Source organism: Anoplopoma fimbria, chromosome 18 (assembly GCF_027596085.1).
Source record: "Anoplopoma fimbria isolate UVic2021 breed Golden Eagle Sablefish chromosome 18, Afim_UVic_2022, whole genome shotgun sequence".
Taxonomy (NCBI): Eukaryota; Metazoa; Chordata; class Actinopteri; order Perciformes; family Anoplopomatidae; genus Anoplopoma; species Anoplopoma fimbria.
In genome coordinates, this window is record NC_072466.1 from 3,181,561 (window position 1) to 3,204,682 (window position 23,122).

Sequence of the window (23,122 nt, forward strand, 5' to 3'; positions counted from 1 at the left end):
TATATTTAATTTAATTATTATTTATAATATCCTTTGAAGAAGACAGTGTGCGGGAGTTTTTTGTTCTATATTTATTTATTAATAAAAAATAAAAAACACATTACATCTTAAATGTTTTTATTTATTTATTTAATAAATTACATCTTGATTTAATCATGACTGTGGCTGTTATTGCACAGGATTTAAATGCAGTGGCCTTTAAATGTTTTTATTTATTTATTAATCAAAAAAACAAACACATTACATCTTGATTCATTTTATTTTTTTATTAAATTGTTTTATATTTAATTTAATCATGAATGTTTTTATTTATTTAATAAAAAAAAAAAAAAAGAAATGTAATGTTAAATGACATTTCAAATGCGGGGTTTTCACAGTATTTTTCAGTATTAGTACTTAAAATACGCATAAGTTTATAAGTATAACACTGATTCGTGGTGATTCTGGGGATTGAACTCCCGGCCGTCCCGGTGGTGAGCCGCGGTGCAGTGCCGCGTCCCGCCTGCAGGGGGCGCTGTGGGCCGCCATGCCGCCCCCGGTAAACATGGCGGTGTAAACGCGACCAGAAAGCGGAGCTCCGGACAGATACCTCTCAGCGGGAACATTTCCAGCCGTGTGAGAAGCACCGACGGCCGGATTCAATCGGTCCGGTGACCCCCGCCGTGTCTCTCCCTGACTGGGATTCGATCCCGAGTGATCAAATCCGAAGCGTCCGCTCGGAGTTAGTAGCGAGTTTTTTCAGACGTCGCCACGGAGGAGGGAGCCTCTGACTGACGCGGGGTAAGCTTTTAAACATTCCAAATGCTACATTAACCCAGTTAGCATTAGCTCTGTGTACCACACGTGTTCCACTTAAACCTGAAACCTTGAAACATATGCCGAATTAATAAGAGCTTAAATACATATTATGATATTAAACTATTATTATATATATTATTTATGTACACTTTGGAAACAGGAAGTAAGCATGTAGTTGTTAAAATACTGAATGAGGTCTGGTTCACTGTCTGTATTGTCACTCCTTTTTTTTCCCACAATGCATCTTCTTAAACTACAAATGCAATAATAATAATATTTACTGTATTTACAGGCTGTTGAATCAGTCAGTCACAGACTCCCAAAAAAAGGGAGGAAACACTGAGGTAGGATGATGAAATTATTATTATTATATTCCTTTATTGATCCCCATGGGGGAAATTCAAGTGTTGCAGCAGCTCAACTACACAGACAGACAATAAATACACATACTATACAACTACACAAACAATAAATACACATACTATACAACTACACAGACAATAAATACACATACTATACAACTACACAGACAATAAATACACATACTATACAACTACACAGACACAGACAATAAATACACATACTATACAACTACACAGACAATAAATATGAATGCATGTGCACAATCACTGTATGATGTTACCTTTTTTATGAATGCATTTGTTTATTCTCATTGATCTGAGCAGCAGCAAAGCTCCACACATGAGGAGGCATCTGACAGAACCTGCACAGCCCAAGAACACACACAGAGCATATGGATCCCATTGACTCTGGACAAGGTGGTGCAGGCCATAACATTTAAATGCATTGGGTTACTATCTGTTATAAAGGTGTAGGACATGTATAATTAAAGATAGTGTTGCAATAGGAGCTAAATTAACAGGTTGTTTCAATTGAATTCCTTTAAATTAACATTGTCGGGTCATTACATTACATTACATTACAGTCATTTAGACGCTTTTATCCAAAGCGACTTACAGGAAGTGTATTCAACATAGGTATTCAAGAGAACTACTAGTCACCAGAAGTCATAAGTGCATCTCCTTTCTTAAACAAGCATCTAAAAGCATAAACCAGAGCAAAAGTATAGTGCAGAGACAAACTAATACGAATACAATAAGTGCAACAAACTAATACGAATACAATAAGTGAAACAAACTAATATGAATGCAATAAGTGCTGAGTGGAAGGCTCAGGGTAGTTCTTCTTGAAGTCATCACATTCATTATTATTATTCTTGTGAACACTTTGTGACTGCAAAATTTGGCTAAATAAACTCATAAACAGTGAAAGTTGTCAGGCCGTTGATGATAATAATCTTGGAAGCTGCTTTGATTTGACGTAGTACTCTATATACAGGAGCATACTTTGTTTTTTTGCCCACTATACAACGTATTTGACATCCCTAAAACATATGGTGGTTTTTAACATTATTTTGTACGGTAATTTTGTTATTGTTATTATTGAAATTGTTGTTATTTCGTATGTTCAGTGATTAATTTAAGAACGTGCATTCATTTGTGTGCCCAAATGATTAATTTGAAAGCAAAAATGATCCATTCATTCAAACAAATTAGTAATTGAATAGCATAAATTACCCATTTGTGCTCACTTCAATTTGCCTATGAAAGTTGTGGTTTCTTTTTGCAAGGCTGCAGCCCGTAAGAGTAACATTAGTGAAGCTTTAGTCTCTTAATTTGTGTTTTTAATACGTTTTGTATACCTGTGTAGTAATAACATAACTCTCCACGCAGGGCAAGAGAAGCCGGCAGATTTAACTACCAGCTCAAGAGGACGACTACGAAAGAAAAACTCTAAATATTTGGATTATGAAACTGATGGTCCGTCTGATGTGCGAAAGTCCCAACAAATACCACGAAGAACGAGGTCAGGAGGAGGAAGAGAAGCGCCTTCTAAAAAGTCTCCGGCAAAGAGGGGCAAAGCTAAGAACGGCAAACGACAGACCGAAGATGCTGAAGAAGAAGAAGCTATCGTCAAAACCCCTCAAGAGTCTGATGGGAAGACCTCCGAGGAAACTCCTAAAAAGGCGACGAGAGCCAAGAAGACCCCGGCCAAAAAGACTCCTGCCAAGAAAACTCCCCCCAAAAGAACGCCGGCCAAAAAAACTCCCAACACCAATGGGGAGGGTGGAGCTGTAGAAACTGTGCAGCAGGAAAATGGGACGCCAAAGCCAAAGAGACGGTACGTGAGGAAGCAGCCTGCAAAGGAACCTGTTGAAGAACCACCGTGTGAGGCGGTTGAATCCGAGGAGGAGACCACGCTGGGTGGGCGCCGCAGGAGAGGTGCTGCTAAAGCGTAAGTTACATGTAGCATTCATCCGACACTACCTATACACTCAAAAAGTAATTCAAACGTAGATGTATAAGGTTGCATGTATAGACTTCTTCAGATGTTCTTCACGCATACAGTTTATCATAGGTTAATGGAGGTATACTGTATTAAAAATGTTGTAAAATATTTCTCCAGGGCGTTGAAGTACCTCCACATTTTGGCAAAAGAAGCGCTCAGTCATACCAGTGATGATTCCGGCTCCCATCCAGGGGGCAACAGTGATAAAACCCACGGACACTCAGTCACGGGGCGGAAAGGTCTCAAAGGTACAGTGGAAATCCAGCTTCGAAGTCTTTCACACACAACCACAACGTGACACGCAACAACATACTGAAGATCCCTCCCTACTCTGCCAGGAACATGTTTAAAATCATTATCCTTTACATCCACGCAGGGCGCAAAGGCCAAAAGAGGAAATGCTGTGACAGTGATGCAGAAGAAGACGAGGACTTTGTTCCAGATGTTGAAGAAGAGGATGAGGAGGAGGAGGTTGAGGCGATGGAAGAGGAGGCAGAAAACTCAGACTCTGACTCTGGACCAGGTGGAAGAAGTCCAGCGTCTTATCACTTCGTCAAGACTCACGTTAGTAGAATATTCTGCTTCGTTCTGATTGGTTGTGATCAGAATGAAGCAGAATCTCATTTTCATTTACATGTCAGTGGATTCATAACTTTTATTATTATCCAAACAAACTTTAAAAAATTAAGTGTTATTTAAGACAAAATCAGAAAAAAAATAAAATATTAACTCATCTCTTTTTCTCCTGCAGACAGGCCCAAATCCCAAAACCCCCAACGGGCTCACCACCAACATCATGAAAACAGTTTGGGAAGCCACAAATACGACCAAGAAATTGTAAGTAGCTTCACTCACTACAGTAGTCTGATAACCTCTTTTTCATGCATAATAATAATGTAATGCCATGATATTACTCCACAAATTCACTGACTCAAATTGCGCAAACAACCCTGAAAAAAACAAACCTTTGAAGAACAAGTGTTTGGTCCCTTACCTGCTTGTTGTTTTCAGCCCTGGTTTGTATTTGTGTGTGTGTGTGTATGACGTATTGTGATGTGTGTGTTCTCCAGCCGGGAGGAGCACTACAGCAGCTGGGTGTTCCCAGATTGGGTCCCCTCCACCAGTGCCTGGAACCTCGTACCACCAAGGTAGTTAACCTTTAACCTGTGTTTGTAATTATTGAGATAATCCAGGTTTCTTGAAGTTTTTGTGCTGTTTTAAACTGAGACATGATCATTTTATTATTTAACTAGCGCTTTTATCCCAAAGTGACCCTTGTAAAGAAGCTTTATCAAATGTGCTGACCTACTTCAAGTGCTACATTTAGAGACAATGTCAGATAGAGAAAGAGGTTGGGTGTGAAGGGAATCATTTTTTATAAAGAAATCATCAAAGGTTTGTGTGTTATGTGTTCTTCAGTGATTTGGAGAAATACCTGCCTCAGGAGCTTCAGTCGGCTGCTTTCAAAGTGTCCAGAGAAGGCCTCAGTAAGGAGGAGACGCCTCTGCAAAGACTCAGCAGGTCAGAAGCATCCAAACTTTTAATTCTATACCAGAAAAACAAACGTAATTCAGCATTCGAAATTAGAATTTTTTACCACTTTATGAGACAAATGTATGACTGGCTGAAGATGCCTCGGGAAGAGTTTGTTCCACACTTAATGGCTCCTTAATGTTGCATATATTTAAGGATCATATCATCATTTATCACTGCAGTTCCTTTTTAAATATATGAATGTTCTAGTCGCCTGTCATGTCAGAGGTTAATGCCAGTTACCATTATTACCAGTATCACCATTACCAGTATTTTTACTTTCTCATTGAACAGAGACACAAAAAATGTATTATATTTGCGTATTTCACATTGATGCATTCATCTTTTGTAATTTAGCACACTGACACCCCTGATTTGTTTCTATTTGGGGTTTCAGTGCAGGTTGTTCTGCTTAAAGCTTGTTCAGGCAAGTGTTCTGTGTGATTATTGTTTTCATTGATTTGCTTAAATAAAGTAGAAATATGTTCTGGTGTTCGTTACGTGACATTTTAAAAGTCAGATCGGGTATTTTCAAAGTAAAATCCTCATCTCTTCATGTTTTTAAAGCCGCTCTGTTTATGTCACTGACCAGGTTCTCAGCGGTACCCGCTCACCCGGATCGCTGGGACATGCTGCTGAATGCGGGTGGACCAGTCTGGGCTATGGAGTGGTGTCCCACGCCTGATGGTGCTCCGGCATCCCAGTACGTCGCTCTGGCCTGCCATCGAGGGATGGAAGACCAACACTGCGTCAACAAGACGCACAGCGGAGCTGGACTCGTTCAGCTGTGGGACCTGGGCGCGCTGGAGTACAACAGCAGGTGGAGCTGAAGTTGGCGCATTTTTTTAATTGAATTTAATTGAATTGAATTTATTTATTATTTATTTCAATTGTTTTTGTTTATCTATTTATTTATTTATTGTATCAATTACTTTGAGGTGCTATAGGAATATTTTTGGGGAATGTTTTGCTGCGCAGTTGACTGATGCTGAACTGGCTGCATTTATTTTGATGTTTCCAGAGCTATTTCTAATTCAAAGTGTAATCAACTTGTCATTTTTGTCTATAAAAAGAGATTTCACTTATTAAACGTGTGGCTTCCATCTCCTTTTGTTTTTAATGAGACCTGTTTCTTTTATGTCCTCCCTCCTTACCTGCAGACCGGAATCTACACCAGCCTTGGCCTATGGCTTGGCCCAGGACAAAGGCTTCATCTGGCATCTGAAGTGGTGTCCTGCAGGAGGCTGGGAGCTCCCCAGCTGTGGCAGAAAGGTGAGGAGCTGTTCCACCAACATGAGAGCCAGTATTCACCGTCTCTGGTCTGGAATGTCATCATGTGACTTTATTAAAACATTTTAAATCCCCCTGTACCACAAAGGCTCCGTTCCTGCCCAGACTGGGTCTTCTGGCAGTCGCCGCCTCCACCGGTGTGGTCACCATTTACAGCCTGCCCCACCCAGACGCTCTGCACTCCAGCAATGGGCAAACTGGTAAGACTGGGAATAATTAACAGCAGATTTTTGTTGCCGTATTTTAATTACAAATATTATAACAATGACATACAGGTCTTCCTTAACAGTAAAAATGATGCACAACCCTGACACCCAGGAAATGAAGTGTGTCATGTGGTCAGTAGAGGGCAGTGTTGCCTTTTATAAAGCATGAAGTCAGGATGTTCTGTCCTTGATTCCTGCAGTAAAGCAGTGTCTTAGTGGTGGTTTTTGGATCATGGTAACAGCTGGGCTGTGGATTCACATCTCGCTAAACCCCACCCAACGGCTGATTTGATTTGTGTAACACATCTCGTTTTTTTCTGTTTCATCACACAACAAAGAAAAAAATTAAATGTGCGGAAAGAAAAGCGCAGGTAAAACAAATCCTGCCTCTGTATACGCTCACAGATGCATCCTTGTATCTCGTCTTTAGAGTCTCAGCCAGTGCTTCCATCCATACCCTGACCACTAGAAGGCGAGAATAGAGGTTGAGTAAAGGTGCTTTTGGCGGGCGCCATAGTGGCCTTTCAAGCATAATGCGCCCGTGTGAGGGATTCAGTGTAACTCGGATCCATTTGACAACAAACACATTTGATATCCAGTTTTATATGAAATTAAACCAGCGAGAAGTGGAAACCAGCAGGAACTAATGACTTTGTAGATATTTGTCGGGGCCCAAATGTAAAATACAAATTCAGCAACACGTCGTTTATTTCTTAAACAGGTAAAGAATTTAAAGTGAAGGTGGGATTGTAGAGGTAGAAGAAGTGTAGACAACATTTGTGGGAAGGCATTGTCGCATTTAGGTTGGCAACTAACGATTATATTCATTATTGATTAATCTGCAGATTCTTTTCTCAATTGTTTGGTCTATAAAATGTCAAGAAATAGGAAAAAAAATTGCCATCAGAACTTCATAAAAATCTTCAAATTTCTTATTTTATTCAACCAAACACCTTGACCAACAGAGACGCTTGAACCAAATAATATTTAGCCTTATTGATAAAAAATTAAAAAAAGATTAATTGATTAGCAAAATAGCTAATTGCTTAATTGTTTTAGCTCCAGTCTCATCAGAATGATTTCAGGCAAGGATACAAGGATTCTTTACACAACCTGATATAAGCATGTAAACAGTCACATGTCATCAGCGTATCATCATATCAGACACAGACGTCATTAACTAAACCGGATCTAGTATTCAATAAAGGACAATATCCATGGGGATTATTTAGTGCCTGGGGGTTTATCAAACTGTTTGAAGCAGCTTTAACAGTTAACTGCTCCTCTGACACACTTGAAAACACACACACACACACACACACACACACACACACACACACACACACACACACACACACACACACACAATGCCCCCAAGGAGTGTGTGAGTATATGCTGACATTATAGAAGCTGGAGCCTGTGGCCTAGTTCACGGAGCTCTGCTGATGGAAGACTGGATGAATGAGATTAATGTTATGTGCTACATCCATCATACACAGGAACACCGTTATGTCTGCACATGTGTGTGTGTGTTTGCCCGGCGGTACAGGCTAATCTGATTAAACACTGCACCAGTCTAAGATCATAGCATTCTCATAAAAAAACCACCTCTCACACGTTTCATTATATCACAGTCGACACACAACCTTCCTACATCCCATTAAGCCTGGTGTTATGGGGCGTATCTTCTCTGTTGCACAGTGCAGCACGAGGCGAGGCTCATATTAGTGCTTGTAGTGCCATAACAACATTTATTTCCAGTGAAGAAAGCTGATATTGCTTTTAAACATACCTCAGAATCTTTTAAAGAAAAACTGCAGAAAACCAGGATGTCTTGCTGAATTCTATTCCATATTTTTATTATACTCTTACAACTCTGAATTTAATGTAATTCAATATTTCTACATTAACTTCCAAATTTATTTTGATCCACTCCATTTTTTGCCTATTACACACCGAGGGCAAATAATAATAATTTGAAGTCAGTATATATTTTCAAACTTTTGTTTTTGTCATGAATACTTTCAAAAGCAACTTTTTAAAGTTTTTTTTGTTGATATGCAGTTGGTTTTTCTGAGATTTCGCCCCACAATTAAAGTCATCAAACAAATGCGTTGCACCTCCATTTATGAAACGACAAAATGGCAAACTTTCTTACTCCTTTCAACCTTGAGAAAAGAAGCACAGATTGGATCCATTCCCCCCATTTTTACCTTTCACAATAAAAGCCCTAAACATATAATATTTCCTGGTAACGGCAGCGACCTGTCAATCACAATAAGCCCGCCCTAATGGTCTGTTTGACTCTAAATGGAGCATCATTTACTAAATGAACATCATGCTGTATTGAAGAAGACTTGAAACTAGAGATTGAGACCATAAACTCATGTTTACAATGTTTACTGAGGGAATAAATCAAGAGAGAAGTAGAGTCATTTTCTCATAGACTTCTATACAACCAGAGGAGTCGCCCCCTGATGGACAGTAGAGAGAATGCAAGTTTTAAGACACTTCCGCATTGGCTTCACTCGGCAGAACCAGAGGTTACCGCCTGGTCCTGCCCCTGGTGTGGTGTGTAAAGGCCTTAATTTAATGTATAACATAAACAAGAGAGAGTTGTAATATGCAAACACACGACTGCCTTTACTTTGATTTAAGGCCACATCAAAACTTTATTATATAGATTAAACACAGTATATTGGATAACAACAGACTCTATTACACTTGGTTTTACAATGAAGAAAAAATTCCAGTGCAGTATGGGCATAAATGGCCAAATAAAACCTTTATATTTTCATGCTTTTTCTTTTTCTTTCTTTACCCCACTGCTTCATGGAGCCTGGTTTCCATTTTATTTTGTACCCGTGGGTCATTGGCTCCAGCTTCCAAAGAGCTGCTCCATCAGCCCCCTGCTTCCAACCGTAGGTTATCGTTATTGGATAGAAAGGTTGCAGAGCGCTCACATTTGAGCACACACACAGACGACTGCAGAGACTTGAACTAATACCGAGCTCTGAACGGGGTCATAGCCACCATGTTAAGAATAACGAAGTCTTGAGTCTAATAAACCAACAGAAAAGCCTCTAAAATGTTTTTGTTTATTACATTCTTTATATATTTTATTAGTTAGATTACGTTTCTGTGTATTTTAATGTTTTATTGAAAACATATGCACATGTAAAGCACTTAGCCTTTAGTCAGAGTTATCAGGCTATCTCAGTGTTTTCATTTCTCTCATGTGGCCCAGAGGTGTACTGCAGATATAAAAGACAACGGTAGAAATTCAATGGAAGAATTCTGCAAAATGATTTGGCGACCCTAATAAAATCAGATTTACATCTTTACGTCTACAAGTTGGATCAGCACAAACTTTGGTGCCAACATTAATGTTACCCAGAGGATAAATCCTAGAGACTTTGGTAATCCTCTTACTGTTCATCTAGCGCCACCATCAAGTCTAAAATTCATGACAAAATACCTTTTAAAATGAATGATATCACATTGATCTTTACCAAGCTGTGTGTTAAGTAAATGCAGAATTGAATTATTGATAATACATGAACAGAAAGTAAAGTAAAGACTCACTATTGAAACCAAAGAATGTTTTTTAAGGTAAAAGGTGTGTATTTCCATAGCCTTTCACCTAATAATAATGTGACAACAGACTCTGCTGTCACTTGTAACTTCGAGCTGCTGAGTTGGAGTTTATTTTGCGAGAAAAATATATTTTTCATCAGCGTGACTTTTCTCCGGGGGCAGGCGGTAAACATTCATTTTGTGAAACTCATTAAAATATGACCAGAGAATTGTGTTTCATCTTATCATGTCTTACAGCCTGACATGACGAGCACTAATTGAATGCAGATTAGTTATCTTACATGAGCACGAGTGGGCATAATTCTGTATCGGCTGAATGGGTTAAAGGTGAAATTGGCTTGGACAGGGTTAAGTGTGTGTGTGTGTGTCCTGTGTGTGTGTTGTGTGGTGTGTGTGTGTGTATCCTGTGTGTATCCTGTGTGCAAACAGCAGCCTCAGTGCTGTTTGCGACAGATAATTATAAATGGCTTTTGTCCGTCCTGTCATCAGAATGAATGAGGAAGTGAATGAGAGGAGGCGGCTGTTAAAAGCTGCAGAATTGAAGGAGGAGGGGTAAAAAAAGACAAAAGGGAGAATGCGAGACTGCGTAGTGAACACACATAATTTACAGCGCCGTTCTCCATCAGACAAGGATCTATAATTGAAATGACAAAGAAGATGCATCGCCCAGCCAGTTGTTAGTGTTAGAAGCCATGAATTCTAGGTCTAGTAGCTGACACCTCTTGTATACCGACTCTGTCAATCATCATGGAGGGGGGGCGGGGTCAAAAGGAAAGCCAAGATGAAATGTATTTTTATCGTGTGTACTTATATTTACCACGAGAACCAGTCTGTTATCAGTCTTCAGTTGGATCCTTTTAATGCTAAGATTATTTTTAGATTTGGGTTTAAAATGTCAGGGTTTATTGATAAGGTCGGGTTCGTGGTTAAATACCGGACTAGCTTTGTATGGTGGTAACATTAGCTGTATTAATGATAATTAATTGCCACTTTAACAGAAGAATTCCTGAAAAAGTATCAGCTTTAGAAATGCACTCTAATCTCTGCTTACATTTAATATTACATTGACTCAAGTACTGTGTTAAAGTCCAGTTTTTGAGGTACTTTGTTTGAGTATTTTCATTTTATGCTACTTTAAACTTGTACTCCACTAGATTTTAGAAGCCAGTTTAATACTGTTTACTCCTCTTTATCATTTTAGCAAGCGGCTATTATTAAGATTATTAATCTTAAACTAATGAATTATAATACATTAATATAGATTAAACTACCCAGCAGTAAAGTAACTAAAATTAGTTCCAACTCTGAAATCTGCCAACATTAAAGTGATGAACACATTAATGCATCACTAATTACAATCCATTGGTATTATTCTGAAATGGGTCATTCTGTAGTAATTAGTATTTTTTTGATGCTAGTACTTTTACTTAAGTAAGTTGCAGGACTTTTACTTGTAACAGTTTATTTTTAAACTGTGTTCTTTGTCACTTTTACTTGAAGCCACCACTGGTTGTTTGGATCTGTGGACTATGAACCGGGTTGTTCAGGCTCCAGATCATGAAACATGCTGCGTGTTAAACACGGAGAATGAAGGAAAACTGTGTTGTTTGAAAAAATTGGCTCTAGTCATTAGTCACTTTAGGAAAAGTAAACGCAAGTATGTTCGTAACAAAGTTATATCTGAGAAGTTTCAGACCTGCCTAAGACTCAGCTCAGGGTGGTGAAGCCAAGCTGGCCCAGGGTCTGAACTTAGGTCTGGGGAAAGGTTAATGATCAGTACTTGATGTAGCACTTCAGAGGATGGTCCAAAAGTATGAGTGTGTGTTTTTCTGAGGCGAGTTGATGGAAGATGTTGAACAGAGAGGAAGACACTGTATTGATCTGAACAGTGGAGGAGGAGAGGGAACTAATGATGGGGAACACTCTGACGCCTTTCTTTTTTAGTTATTGGATTTTAACCTCTATTAAACACAACAGTGATTGTCAAGGCAGGCTCGGCAGAACTACTTCTAAAGTGGCTCTTAACATCCGGCAGTTTTATTATTTTTTTTCGTCTTGTCTGAACAACTATTGGACAGAGTCTTGTAAAACTTGGTACAGACATTTATATGTTTATACAGTTTTGATTTCAGACACAGCGATGTTGTAAATAGTTAGAGCATAACCCGACCAAGTAGAGATGGGTCCATTACTTGTTTTGCTTGTCTGGTCAATCATCTTAAATAGGTTTGATTTAATGCCGTAGACTCTTTATAAGAAGTGGAATTGGTCGTCCCGAAAGTGACCATACTTAGACTGCCCAGGAGTTAAGCAAAGACGCAGTAGACCTCTCTGGTGTCGACCTGTCAATCAGTGTATAGCCCCGCCCTAAAGCATACCCTGCTTTATGGTCTGTTTGACTCTAAATGGACCATAAATGAACATCATGCTGTATTGAAGAAGACTTGAAACTAGAGATTGAGACCATAAACTCATGTTTGCAATGTTTAATACAAACTAATTATAATTTATGTTTCTCTCTGCAGAAAAGGCCAGTCAACAGTTGCCGATTTACCAGGTAGGCTCCTATTGATAATGTTTATGTGTCTCTTTCTCGATTTCCTTTCATAAATTCTGCAGAAATACACAATAGGTTATGAAAAACCTACTGTGTGTGTGTGTGTGTATATATATATATATATAGAATAGCACAGTGGGTGACCGGGAAATATAATATCCAACGCTGCTGTTTACTTTGTTGCTGCAGTGACGTTTGATGGATCCCCACCTTCTTGTTTTCTGCAGGCAGAAGGAGTATTAACACTGAAGCTGGGCTCCTTTAAAGCCCCTCGCCATGAAAAGAGCGGACAAGTCCTGTCTATGGACTGGTTGCCTGCAAAACCTCACAATATAATGGCTATTGGATTTTATGACGGTATGAATTGATTTCTTGGGGATGTTCTTGATTAATTGGTTCAGTGTTTGACAGCACAAACAAATGAAGAGTCTGGATCCCCTCAGGTTCATCTGTACGCCTCTTTATTCTTGTCACTGATTCTTCAAGAAGTATTCTTTAAAATTAATTTCCCATGTTTTGCTGTCTTATTTAAGTTAAAATATTGCACCTTTAGCCAGTATTTTCTGTTTTTGTTTCGTCTCATGTGTCACATTCTCTCTCTCTCTCCAGGTATAGTAGGTCTGTGGGATCTGTCCACAAAGTCGGTGCTGTTGCGAGTGCAAGAGTCGGAGTCCCTCAGCCTGCTGCCCTATCGGTGCTTTCTAGCTCACGACAACGCCGTCCGGGCCCTTTCCTTCTGCCCCGCCTCCAGGTTAGACTCTATGCTGATGATGCGTTTACACCGTGTCACGTTTGTTATGATTAGTCCTGGGTGAATGTGGGATGAAGTAAAACTTTTCTGAATTTCAAATGAATCTCTTTGTGTTTTATCATAGTGTAAGATTCCAATATAGGGCGGTGCATTTTCTATTACTGACCGTTGTAGAAAAGCTTAGTTCATTCCTTTAAATTTTACATATGTGCAAGGAAAGATTAATTGTGTCCCTAAAATTTCAGATAAAATATTGCATGCTAATGAGAGTAACGACAATGAGTTAAATGTTATATGACCATGTCAATCTGTTACAAGTACATAGAAGTAATGATGAAAATAAGCAAAGTGAAAAAGTGGATCAAGAAAATCTATTGTCAGGAAAACACTTCTATTCCTTCTTTACAGGAGCTTCAAATGGATTTGTATTCGTAAGTATTTTAGACACCTTAAATAACAGTTACACAGTTAAGGACAGTTACGTCTGCATTGGTATGGCAACAGCCTTTTGTTGTTTTGTTTAATTTGTGGAAGCATGTATGTATTGAACAGAAAGAGCCCTAGAATGGAACCATGTGGAACTCCACATGATTTCTGATGCTTTATTAAACTAAATGTACAATATGTCTTCTGCCAGGGAGTCCTGGTAAAAATGTGCAACAAGTCAAAAGTTTTACATTCGGGTACAAATGGGGACAGACATTACATTACAGTCATTTAGCAGACTTTTTATCAATCAGTAGTATATTACATATCATGGGCTACCATGCAAGGTGCCACCATCAGACTCTAACTAACATTCATGCAACATCCAGTCCACACCGATTAAGTGTCTTGCCCAAGGACACATCGACTGCCGAAGCCGGGTATCGAACCACCGACCCTCTGATTGGAGAACTTCCTTGCTCTCCACTACGCCACAGCTGCCCAGACAACATAACAATGACAAACATGCCAAAATACAACAACATACACAAATCATACAGCAACATGATAAAAGATCATTGCTCAACATTTCACCTCAACCCTTATGACCAGTCAGCCAGAATTATTTTGCTTTTAAAATGGTCTGCGGTGCAAAAATGGGTTGGGGACCCCTTTATTTTCATCACCTACATCTTCTACAAGTCAGCACAAGGGCCAAAGCAATGTCCGGGGCCAAAATGGCCTTTTTATTATAATCTGATTCTGGCCAGTCATGAGTTTCATCTACCTTTTTGATATAAACTGCTCCAGTAATGGCAGTCTAACATCTGCAGTAAAAAAAAACTGCAATATCATCTTTTTAAGGTGCTGACAACCCCACTAAAAGAATATTAATGTGGCTTTTTTGTGATGTAAATGCCTTCACAAAATGCTTTCCCGCTTTGACATGAATGCAGCTTTAAGAGAAATACTGAGATTACCATTCAAGGAGAAATGCTGAGAAACTATTTTTGTGAACTTTTTTTTAATGGATTCTGAGCATCAGCTCAAAATATGAGTTATCAGCTTTTCCAAACTTTGCTGAAGCTCTTCAGCATCAGTTTAACACTTCTATATTAGTTCAACAGGGTTTGAGCCAGAGCATTCCCATTTCCCAAACATCATTGACATGTTTGAATATGTAAATGATGCATCTTCTTATCAAATATGTGCTAGTTTTCATACATTTCCAGAACAGAAATCTGAACATTGGATAAAGCCCAGTTCAAAAATATTGTTCCAATTATAGATATCTAAAGTCCCATTCTATCTTCTCTTTGTAACACTCCATAAATCAGAAAAAAAACTGTCAACGGACATAAAAAAATCAATTTCCTCCATGTTTTAGTATTACAATGTTGTATAAATCAGGCTTTGAATGATGTATGAACAAACTCCTCTGTAGAAACCTTCAGAATATAGATATGAATTAAACTGTAAAGGTTGGTGTATGTCAGAGCTACTGAAGTGGAGATTTCTGGATCAGAGTCTGAGAAAAAACTCATTTAGAGAAAACGACCTTTAAAGATATGTTTTCTTAAATTACATACATGTTGAAGACACTACAGGTGACTAGAATAAAAAACACATAACTTATAGATATCGACATGAAACTTCAAAACTTGATTACTTGTAATGAGACAATTATTTATTGTATTACAAGTTTTTCTGAAATATTATGTTAAATATGCAAATGAGGCATTATCTAATAGTAACTTTTGGGGAATTTAGTAGAAATCTACAGACGCAAATAGACAAAGGAGTAAGATAAAAACCTCAATGTGCTTTTTGGATGATTTCTTTCCACTAGTCTGAAAGAAGAACATTATGGAATGCAAAATAGAACAAAATCTCTAAATTGACCAGTGAATGAAAAACAGTTTTTGCCTGAAATGTCTCGCCTTGATGAATATTATTTTGTAATACTCACACTATTATTTATTAGCTCTTTGGATGGAGGTGGAACCCCCTAATTCAACTAAAGGGCCCATTTGACCCCTTCCTACACAATCCTCGCTCAAACACAGATTCAGTTTTATATTCACGTTGCATAGCTGAAGCTCATTTCCTCTTTAAAGTTCATCTCTGGGCAGATCAGAGACTAATTTGATGAACAGCCATGTTCTTCTGTTCATTATTTATAATTTGTGCTTCACACATTTGAAATGATTTTCTGCAAAAAAAAAAGAAAGGTATTAACCTGAAGCTGAACCACGTACGTGAATAAGAAGACTATTCCGGAGAGAGTCGCCCTCCTGGAGGAGACTGGAGAGAACACACATTTTGTCTGGATCACTGCTCTTTAATTAAACAGCCATGTTGAAAGAGATAAAACTACATCTCTCTCTCTCTCTCTCTCTCTCTCTCTCTCTCTCTGTTCTGCTTTTCTTTTTTCTTCCATTTGAACAGTTTGTCATCTTTTTCTCTCCACATTCACACATCACAGTTTTTTTTGGTCACAATGAAATCTGGCCTTATTGATTGCTTCATTTGTTTTATGGCAGACGTTGCTGTCAGATTTGATCAATGTGAGGGGGAATGATTTATTCCAGCCCTGCGTTCAAGCCTTGAATTACAAGTAAACTCACACATTCGGTCGAATCACGGAGATATATTATCGGCGTATATAATATTTAATATAATGATGTGAAGATGATGATAATTTAACATAAACTCCCAATCTGCCTCAAAAAACCTTGTCTTCAATAAAACAAATGGACACTGGCAACAACCTCTGTCTCCTTCTCTCTCAGATTCTTGTTGGTGACAGCAGGAGAGGACCGCTATGTGAAGACGTGGGATCTGAGGAGGCTCTACGATCCAATCACAGTCCAGAAACGCTACCTGACCAATGAGATCTACTGGCCCCTGAACGCACCAGGCCTCCTGTTCGCCCAGGAGAACGCCTACGCAGCGTAAGAAAGCGTCTCATCACTACATTTTCTTTCTTTCTACTAACTATAATCGATAGCACACACAAACATTTTTTTATAACTTTTCCATCATGGGAAATTGAAATTCAATTGTGTGTTCATCATAAAACATTGACGTTAAACCGTCGTGCGGCATGGGTGTAAAGTCTGACGGATAAATGACAGATATATGGGCGTAAAATGAGCGGTGATCAACTGACAACCGGCTGGTTTCGACCTGCTGCCGATCAGTCGGTGCATCTGTAGTCGTAACGTTCATAAATTTCCATAAAAAAATTCGACACAAGATATGCTGACTTTGTGATTCGCCTCCATAGCGTCTGCTTAACGGGGCTTCTCCTTTAAATGCACTGAAACAGGGTCATACTGAGATTTCAACATGTTTCTCTGCTTTCCTTCTCTTTTTTTTTTTTTTTTTTATTCTGTTGGTTTTATTTTTTTATTTAGGTATGGTTCACAGGGAGTTCATTACTTTGACCATCACTTACGCGCCATCTTTGCAATTCCTCGGACTGGCACTCTTTGGGTGAGTTTGATGTAATCTTTCATCTTTTTAGTCATTGGCTTTCCAAGAATAAGCCATTGGAGCAAACGATAGATTAGCTCTTCAGGAAGTTCTTGTATTTTCGGCACAATGCTCATGGATGTCCTAACAAACACTTTAAAACAAAAGTTTATAAATGTACCTCGAACCAGAACATCTTAGCCAGTTGGTAAGTTTGACCCGGACCATCAAAGGATATAACTGTCTTTATTAAAAATTTTCAAAAAGACCAAAACTAACAGTTTAAGTCCAAGACTTTCTGACTTTTTCCTGCCAAACCCATTGCTTCCTACTGAACACAAACATCTTTAAAAACAGTATTAATCTATAATTTCATTTAAAAAAAGGCTAGAAGTCTTCCAACAACAGCTGGTAGAAAATGTTACTCAAACAAAAGTAAATAGTGATATGACCTGATGGTTTGTCACTGGAACCTGTTTGGATAAAGGCAGGTATTTGGCAGGTTATTGTTGAACATTTGATCTATTGATCGCAGTCAGGAAGAGAATTTAACAAAATGTTTTTGAAGAACTTTACCAAAAACTTTTAACGTTACTGTAAGAAAGTAAAAAAACGATAGAACGAAACCCAAACAAACCAGATATTCACAACGGGAAAATATCAAATATCTTAATGCTGATTTTATCTTTTCTTTCTGTTTCATTTCAGTCCATATCGTACACCGAGTGGTTGAACAGTGTGGTGACGGCGGACACCCTCGGGGACGTCATCCTCGCCCTCCTACCTCAGATAGGCGTCATCCCTCAGTACATCAAACGCACGTTAGAGAGGCGCTTTGTAAGTTTACCGCCCTTGTTGTTGTAATTTGATGTTAAGTCGCTGCTAAAAAGTGCTTTTTATGAATTAGACAGTGGATTGAGTGAAGCATTTTCACAGGAGTTGCACTATTTGCTAATAGGATCTGAAGACAAGCAACGGCCCTTTACATTAACGTGTCCCCTGTGTCTGCAGCCCGTCTACCTCACAGCTCTGGTGCCTCACGATACAACCGAAGAAGACAATCAAGAGACGGGAGGAGTCGAGGAGGAGGAGGAAGCGGAGGAGGAGGGAGATGCTGTCGAAGAGCAGGAAGGAGGAGAGAATGAAGGACCGGATGCTGGAGCGGAAGGAGGGAATGAGAACGATAATGAAAACGGAAGAGACGGAGGAAAAGCGAGAAAAGAAGATGAATGTCCTTCACTGCAGACGTACAAAGAGGCCGTGAAGAGAAACTTGCTCCATCACAGAGACAGCGACATGGTGGGTAGATTCAAAAGACCAAGTTGAACACTTTCACATACCCTCTCTGGTTTAAACCTTGGGTTGTTAATGTCCTTTTTTTTGTCAGAGGATCTGATTCATTAATTGCTGTCAGGATGTAATGAGAATTTCAACAAAAATATCAAAAATGTTGATGATATTTATATGGCTTCATAAGTCTCTGAGCTTCACAAGCATCTACTATTTTAGAAACTTATATCTCCTTCCAAAATCTCTGTGTAACGACTGTCACTATTGCATAACGTTTAACCATGACTAGCTTCAAAACCATGAAAACCAGCCTGAAAATGAAGAAAATCAGAAACCATTGTATGAGAGTCTATGGAGCAGAAACAGATAGCTGGACGATACTACACTATGATTGGCCAGTCTGCGATCGAGGGGCGGGACTTAGCGAAGGGTCAACTGAGATCCCTCCATCCATCATCCACCAATTCTGAATTTTATCAAATGAACTGATAAATGTATTGATCATAGTTTAATTAATAACCTAAATAACATATAAATCTAATTATTGGCTTAATACAATTTCTTATTACTATCAAAATAAGAAAATTGATGTGTGTAATATTATGTTTTTCCATATTGTTGGAAACAAAAACAGTTCAAATAGCTTTTACGTCCAATGATTAATTCACCAGTTATTAGTGATTATTAAAGCTATTATTTAAGTAACAATATAATGATCCTTGGACTTCCAGCGGACTTTTGTAAGGAGCGAGAAGAGACCTGTGTGGAAACGCATGAAAGACACGGAGTTGAAGACAAAGCTGAGCATGGATGACATGCCATTGGCTGCTCTACACAAGGTATCCACACACACACACACACACACACACACACACACACACACACACACACACACACACACACACACACACACACACACACAGTGCAGGTGTGGTCAGACTCCTGCTGCAACACCACGCTAGTAAGGAGGCAAGAAAAGGAAACGCTGGGACGAAAGAAAAAGGAGGTGAGAGATGGAAGAAGGGCCCTCCTTCCTCTCTCTCTCTCTCTCTCTCTCCTCTGATCGGCAGCTATAAAGACAGGCAGAATGTAATGATGTGTAAAATGAGAAAAATGTCACCGTCGTTGGAAGGAGGGCGGGGAGAGACGGAGAGCAGTCATTTGAGGATTTGATGTGTTTAATTTTAAGAGGGCAGAGCGGAGGGTGTCGCCGTGCCCTCTGGGACGAGATGATGGACGGGCACTTCATCGGACAATCTCAAAAAACAAAACGCCGCCGGGTTTGTGAACCGGCTTTTTTTTGTCTGAAGGGGATGAATGGAGTGTAAAGAGGAAGAGAATGACTCAGGGAGAGGAGGAGGAGGGGGGGAAAAATAAAAGAGGAGGCACACCGGCAGGATTTATGGTGATGAAGAGAGGGATAGATGAGTGTCAGTAAAGAAGAGGAAGAAGCTGGCAGTGATATCGACTCGCTGAGAGCTACGGCTGAGTCATTTCACAGAGGAGGGAAGAGTGGACGGAAAGTACTGAAAAACAAGTTTATTTCACTCAATTAGAATTAAAGTAGTCATCAAGATAAAGGAGATTCTAGCTAAATGAATACTGCATTGGTATTCAGCTTGTACACGTTACGCTGATGACACCCTGGCTTACCTGTACTTGTCCTTGAGACTTAAGCTCAGTTTTTATAATGCCATGAATTCCAGATATGTAGTGTTTTCTTAATAATTTCAGATTGTTTTTGCCTGGGTGCATAAACCAGACATTAATGGGACAGTTTACTCCAAATCTAGATTGTTTTGCCGAGTGTTGGAGATATCGACCGTAGAGATGTCTGGCTTCTCTCCGATATAATGGGACTAGAATGCACTATAGGACCCGATTACTAGAGTTATTTAATCCACAGACCTCGTTGTGAGCAGTTTTGTGTAGATTAGGAGATGAGTCTGTATAATAGAGGAGGCAGGTGCAAAGTTAGCCTGACAATAATTAAAACGAAAACCAGGTTGAAAAATATTGTTATTTCCTTTTGAAGTCACCATTTTCGCACATCAGAGACATTAGCAACTGGTTTTGCCAACAACTTCCTGCAGCTTCACAATGACAAAACCACAATTTCACAGAGAAGAAACTTTGTTTGTTGATGATCTCCCTCCTCTCCTCAGGTGCGATTCAACCCGAACCTGTGCTGCCATACCTGGTTGGTGTCCGGGGGCCAGTCGGGGCTGGTCAGAATAAACTGTCTGAGGGCCATGATCAGCTCCCAGGCCAAGACGATCATAAGTGAGAACCAGGCCCAGTTCAATGCACTGTACTCTCCAAAAGACCAGGAGGAGCTATAGCAAGAGTTCAGCACCTGAAGGTGGATCACAAACACACATGCCTGGAAAAGAGTATTTTTAAGAAATAATGAAACTAATATTCCCTCAGCACATATAGTATTCATCTGCTGTTTTTCAACTGGGTTTAATCCCGTTTCAAATGTCCAAAAGGACAGCGGTGTTCTCAAAATTCTGCCTGAAAGTGTCCCAGGTCGATGGAGAACCACGGGTAAGAGTTTCCACCTCCAGAAACCATTTTACTTCCCACCAAATGTCTCAGAGATGCACTTTTTTTCGCACCAAACTTTTATCAACAGCAGCTGGCAGTTAAGTGCCTCCCTAAACGTTAGCATTTTCCACCTAATTAATATTGATTCCAAGTAGGGTTTTCTGTTGCTACAGTTTCTCTTATTTGGCATACAAATTGCAAACATGGCAGTGAATCCATTTTTGAAAACAGTCCAAGTAATAGAAATGTAAATTATCTATTATATAATCAACCACTCTCAGGAAAAATAATGAATACCTCCAGCTATTTTAAATTGATATTAACAACAACAATAAAAGTCTTTGTTTTGCTGAAATCTAGTGGTTAAAGTTGTCAACTACGATGTAGAAGTGTACTTCAAATTGTGTAAGTACACTGTGACATCACTGTAGGGTGTAGTTAAAGGTGCAACAGGCTTATTTATAATTAAAAAAAAAGTGAATTCTTTTAAAATTCTAACAGTATGCATTCTATTTTTTCCACTTCTTTCAGGGTAATGCAAAGTAGCCATGACTCATAATTATTTTATACGTCACTAGGTGGGGCAGAAATGCAAACAAATTGTGTGAACAGGATTCACACAGTTGTGTGAGGGACTTGGGTGCAAAATGCCGGAATCTGGGTAAACTTTTTCCTTGTGCATTATTTTAGCAAAGTTTAGATATTTTTAATCCGTAAAACATTCCACTGCAGTTTTTGTTAATTTGTGTCTTCAGATTTGTTGGCCTTACTAGCAATAGCGTGTAGCAACGAGGATAGCAGCACCTCGGTCGGTTGATCAGTCCAGCACAACACAACAGATGTCATATGTTTTTGTCCAGAGTACAACAATCATTACGTGTAGTAATGTTGGTTTATGAACATGCTATCTTTTTTTTGGTTTTTTTTCCAGTGAGAGAAATGCATTCTGATTTTTTTCCCCCAAAATCTCCTCCCACCTCACTTTTATGTTTTAAACCGTGAACTGTGCTGGGTTTAAAAAATATCAACAGCAATCTGTGAAAACATGTCTTTTAAATAATGAGTTCACCCAAAAACATTGCAAATTTTATATATTTCTCACCTTCATAGGCTCTCTAAGGTCCCATCTAAGGTTTTCTATTGACCAACATTTAGGAGAGCAGAACGCCCGGAAAATGAAAGCATCAGTGCAAACTTACCACAACTGAGTCAGAACTAAAGGCGGCAAAGAACGGTTATGAAAATGTCTGGACAACTTTCCAAAAACTCCTCTGCAGCAACATTCAAGTGTCTTGTACCCATTTGTGTGCTCATGGAAATCCAAACACAACTATTTTCCTCCAAACTTTTACTGAAAAAAAGGCTTTTTCTGGATTAACCTTCCGTGAAGGAATTTGTTGTGCAATAGTTAAAAAAAAACAAAAAACTGTTGTGTGTGGATTTCCATGAGCCTATTGCCGAACTGCAATTTTCTGTCTTTTGCGTCTTTTATAACCTTTTTGGTTTCATTTGGCTTTCGTATAAGTCTGTTTGAACTAATTGCTTTTAATGTTTGGCATCTCTGTTTTGCTAAATGCCATTTGGCAGAAAACTTTTTCTGGGATCAGAAGTACTTCATACAGTTTATATAGTTTTTTGGGTGAACTTTCTCCAAGCCCATCTTTGCTGCTGTATTTTTGCTAATTTAACCTTTTTTGTCTTTTATCATGTCAAGAAAAACTCAGGCTTTTAACTGAGGGGAAATACTTGAATTTTTTTAGTGTATCTCTGCTGAATGTAATGTTTATAAACGACACATATATATGTATTTTTTTCTTCATGGTTCTTTTCTCTAGTTGGTGAATTATTCCTGCTGTTCCTTTCAAATGTTTTGTTTAGTTCTTGTATTAGAGGAGCTGCTGTATGTGACATGACCTAATTTATTTTTCAGTGTCTAAAAAACAAATTAGAAAATGTTAATGTTTCCAGACGCAGCTGTCTCCTTTTTCGAAGTTTACGAAAACAGTTTTTCCTCTAAGTTTAATTAGGGGTTTGAAAACGTTGGTTTTGTCTTTTCAATTTTATTTACAAATCTCATTGACAGTTTCAGAACGCTGTTTAATAAACGCCATGATAACGTTGTCAGTTATGAAAATTGTTCATGAATGACAACATTGTCATTAACATGCAAATCACAATAATGATTATAAAGGCATCAAAATGTACAGCGACTGCTCTTGTTTTGCTCTTTTGCTATTTTTGAAATGTTACATACAATAAAAGATTTTTGTAATAAAG

At 38.8% G+C, this 23,122-nt stretch overlaps 1 protein-coding gene across 1 annotated transcript; it reads left to right on the forward strand.

Moving 5' to 3' along the window:
• Nucleotides 1–499: 499 nt before the first annotated feature.
• Nucleotides 500–23,122, forward strand: gtf3c2 (general transcription factor IIIC, polypeptide 2, beta). The gene is made up of 21 exons (XM_054617999.1): nucleotides 500–780; nucleotides 1,091–1,142; nucleotides 1,485–1,577; nucleotides 2,553–3,114; nucleotides 3,286–3,416; nucleotides 3,545–3,732; nucleotides 3,920–4,005; nucleotides 4,239–4,316; nucleotides 4,588–4,689; nucleotides 5,294–5,521; nucleotides 5,862–5,973; nucleotides 6,080–6,191; nucleotides 12,320–12,351; nucleotides 12,579–12,708; nucleotides 12,961–13,102; nucleotides 16,321–16,482; nucleotides 16,948–17,026; nucleotides 17,714–17,842; nucleotides 18,017–18,304; nucleotides 19,027–19,134; nucleotides 20,461–23,122. The coding sequence occupies exons 3-21, from the start codon at nucleotides 1,553–1,555 to the stop codon at nucleotides 20,635–20,637; spliced, it is 2,871 nt and encodes a 956-aa protein (XP_054473974.1). The 5' UTR covers nucleotides 500–780; nucleotides 1,091–1,142; nucleotides 1,485–1,552; the 3' UTR covers nucleotides 20,638–23,122.

Coding starts and splice junctions, on each gene's coding strand:
- gtf3c2 (XM_054617999.1), top strand. CDS start 1,553: ATGGATCCCATTGACTCTGGACAAG. Junction 1,578..2,552: donor TCCCATTGACTCTGGACAAG/GTGGTGCAGGCC, acceptor CTCTCCACGCAG/GGCAAGAGAAGCCGGCAGAT. Junction 17,843..18,016: donor GCACGTTAGAGAGGCGCTTT/GTAAGTTTACCG, acceptor CTGTGTCTGCAG/CCCGTCTACCTCACAGCTCT.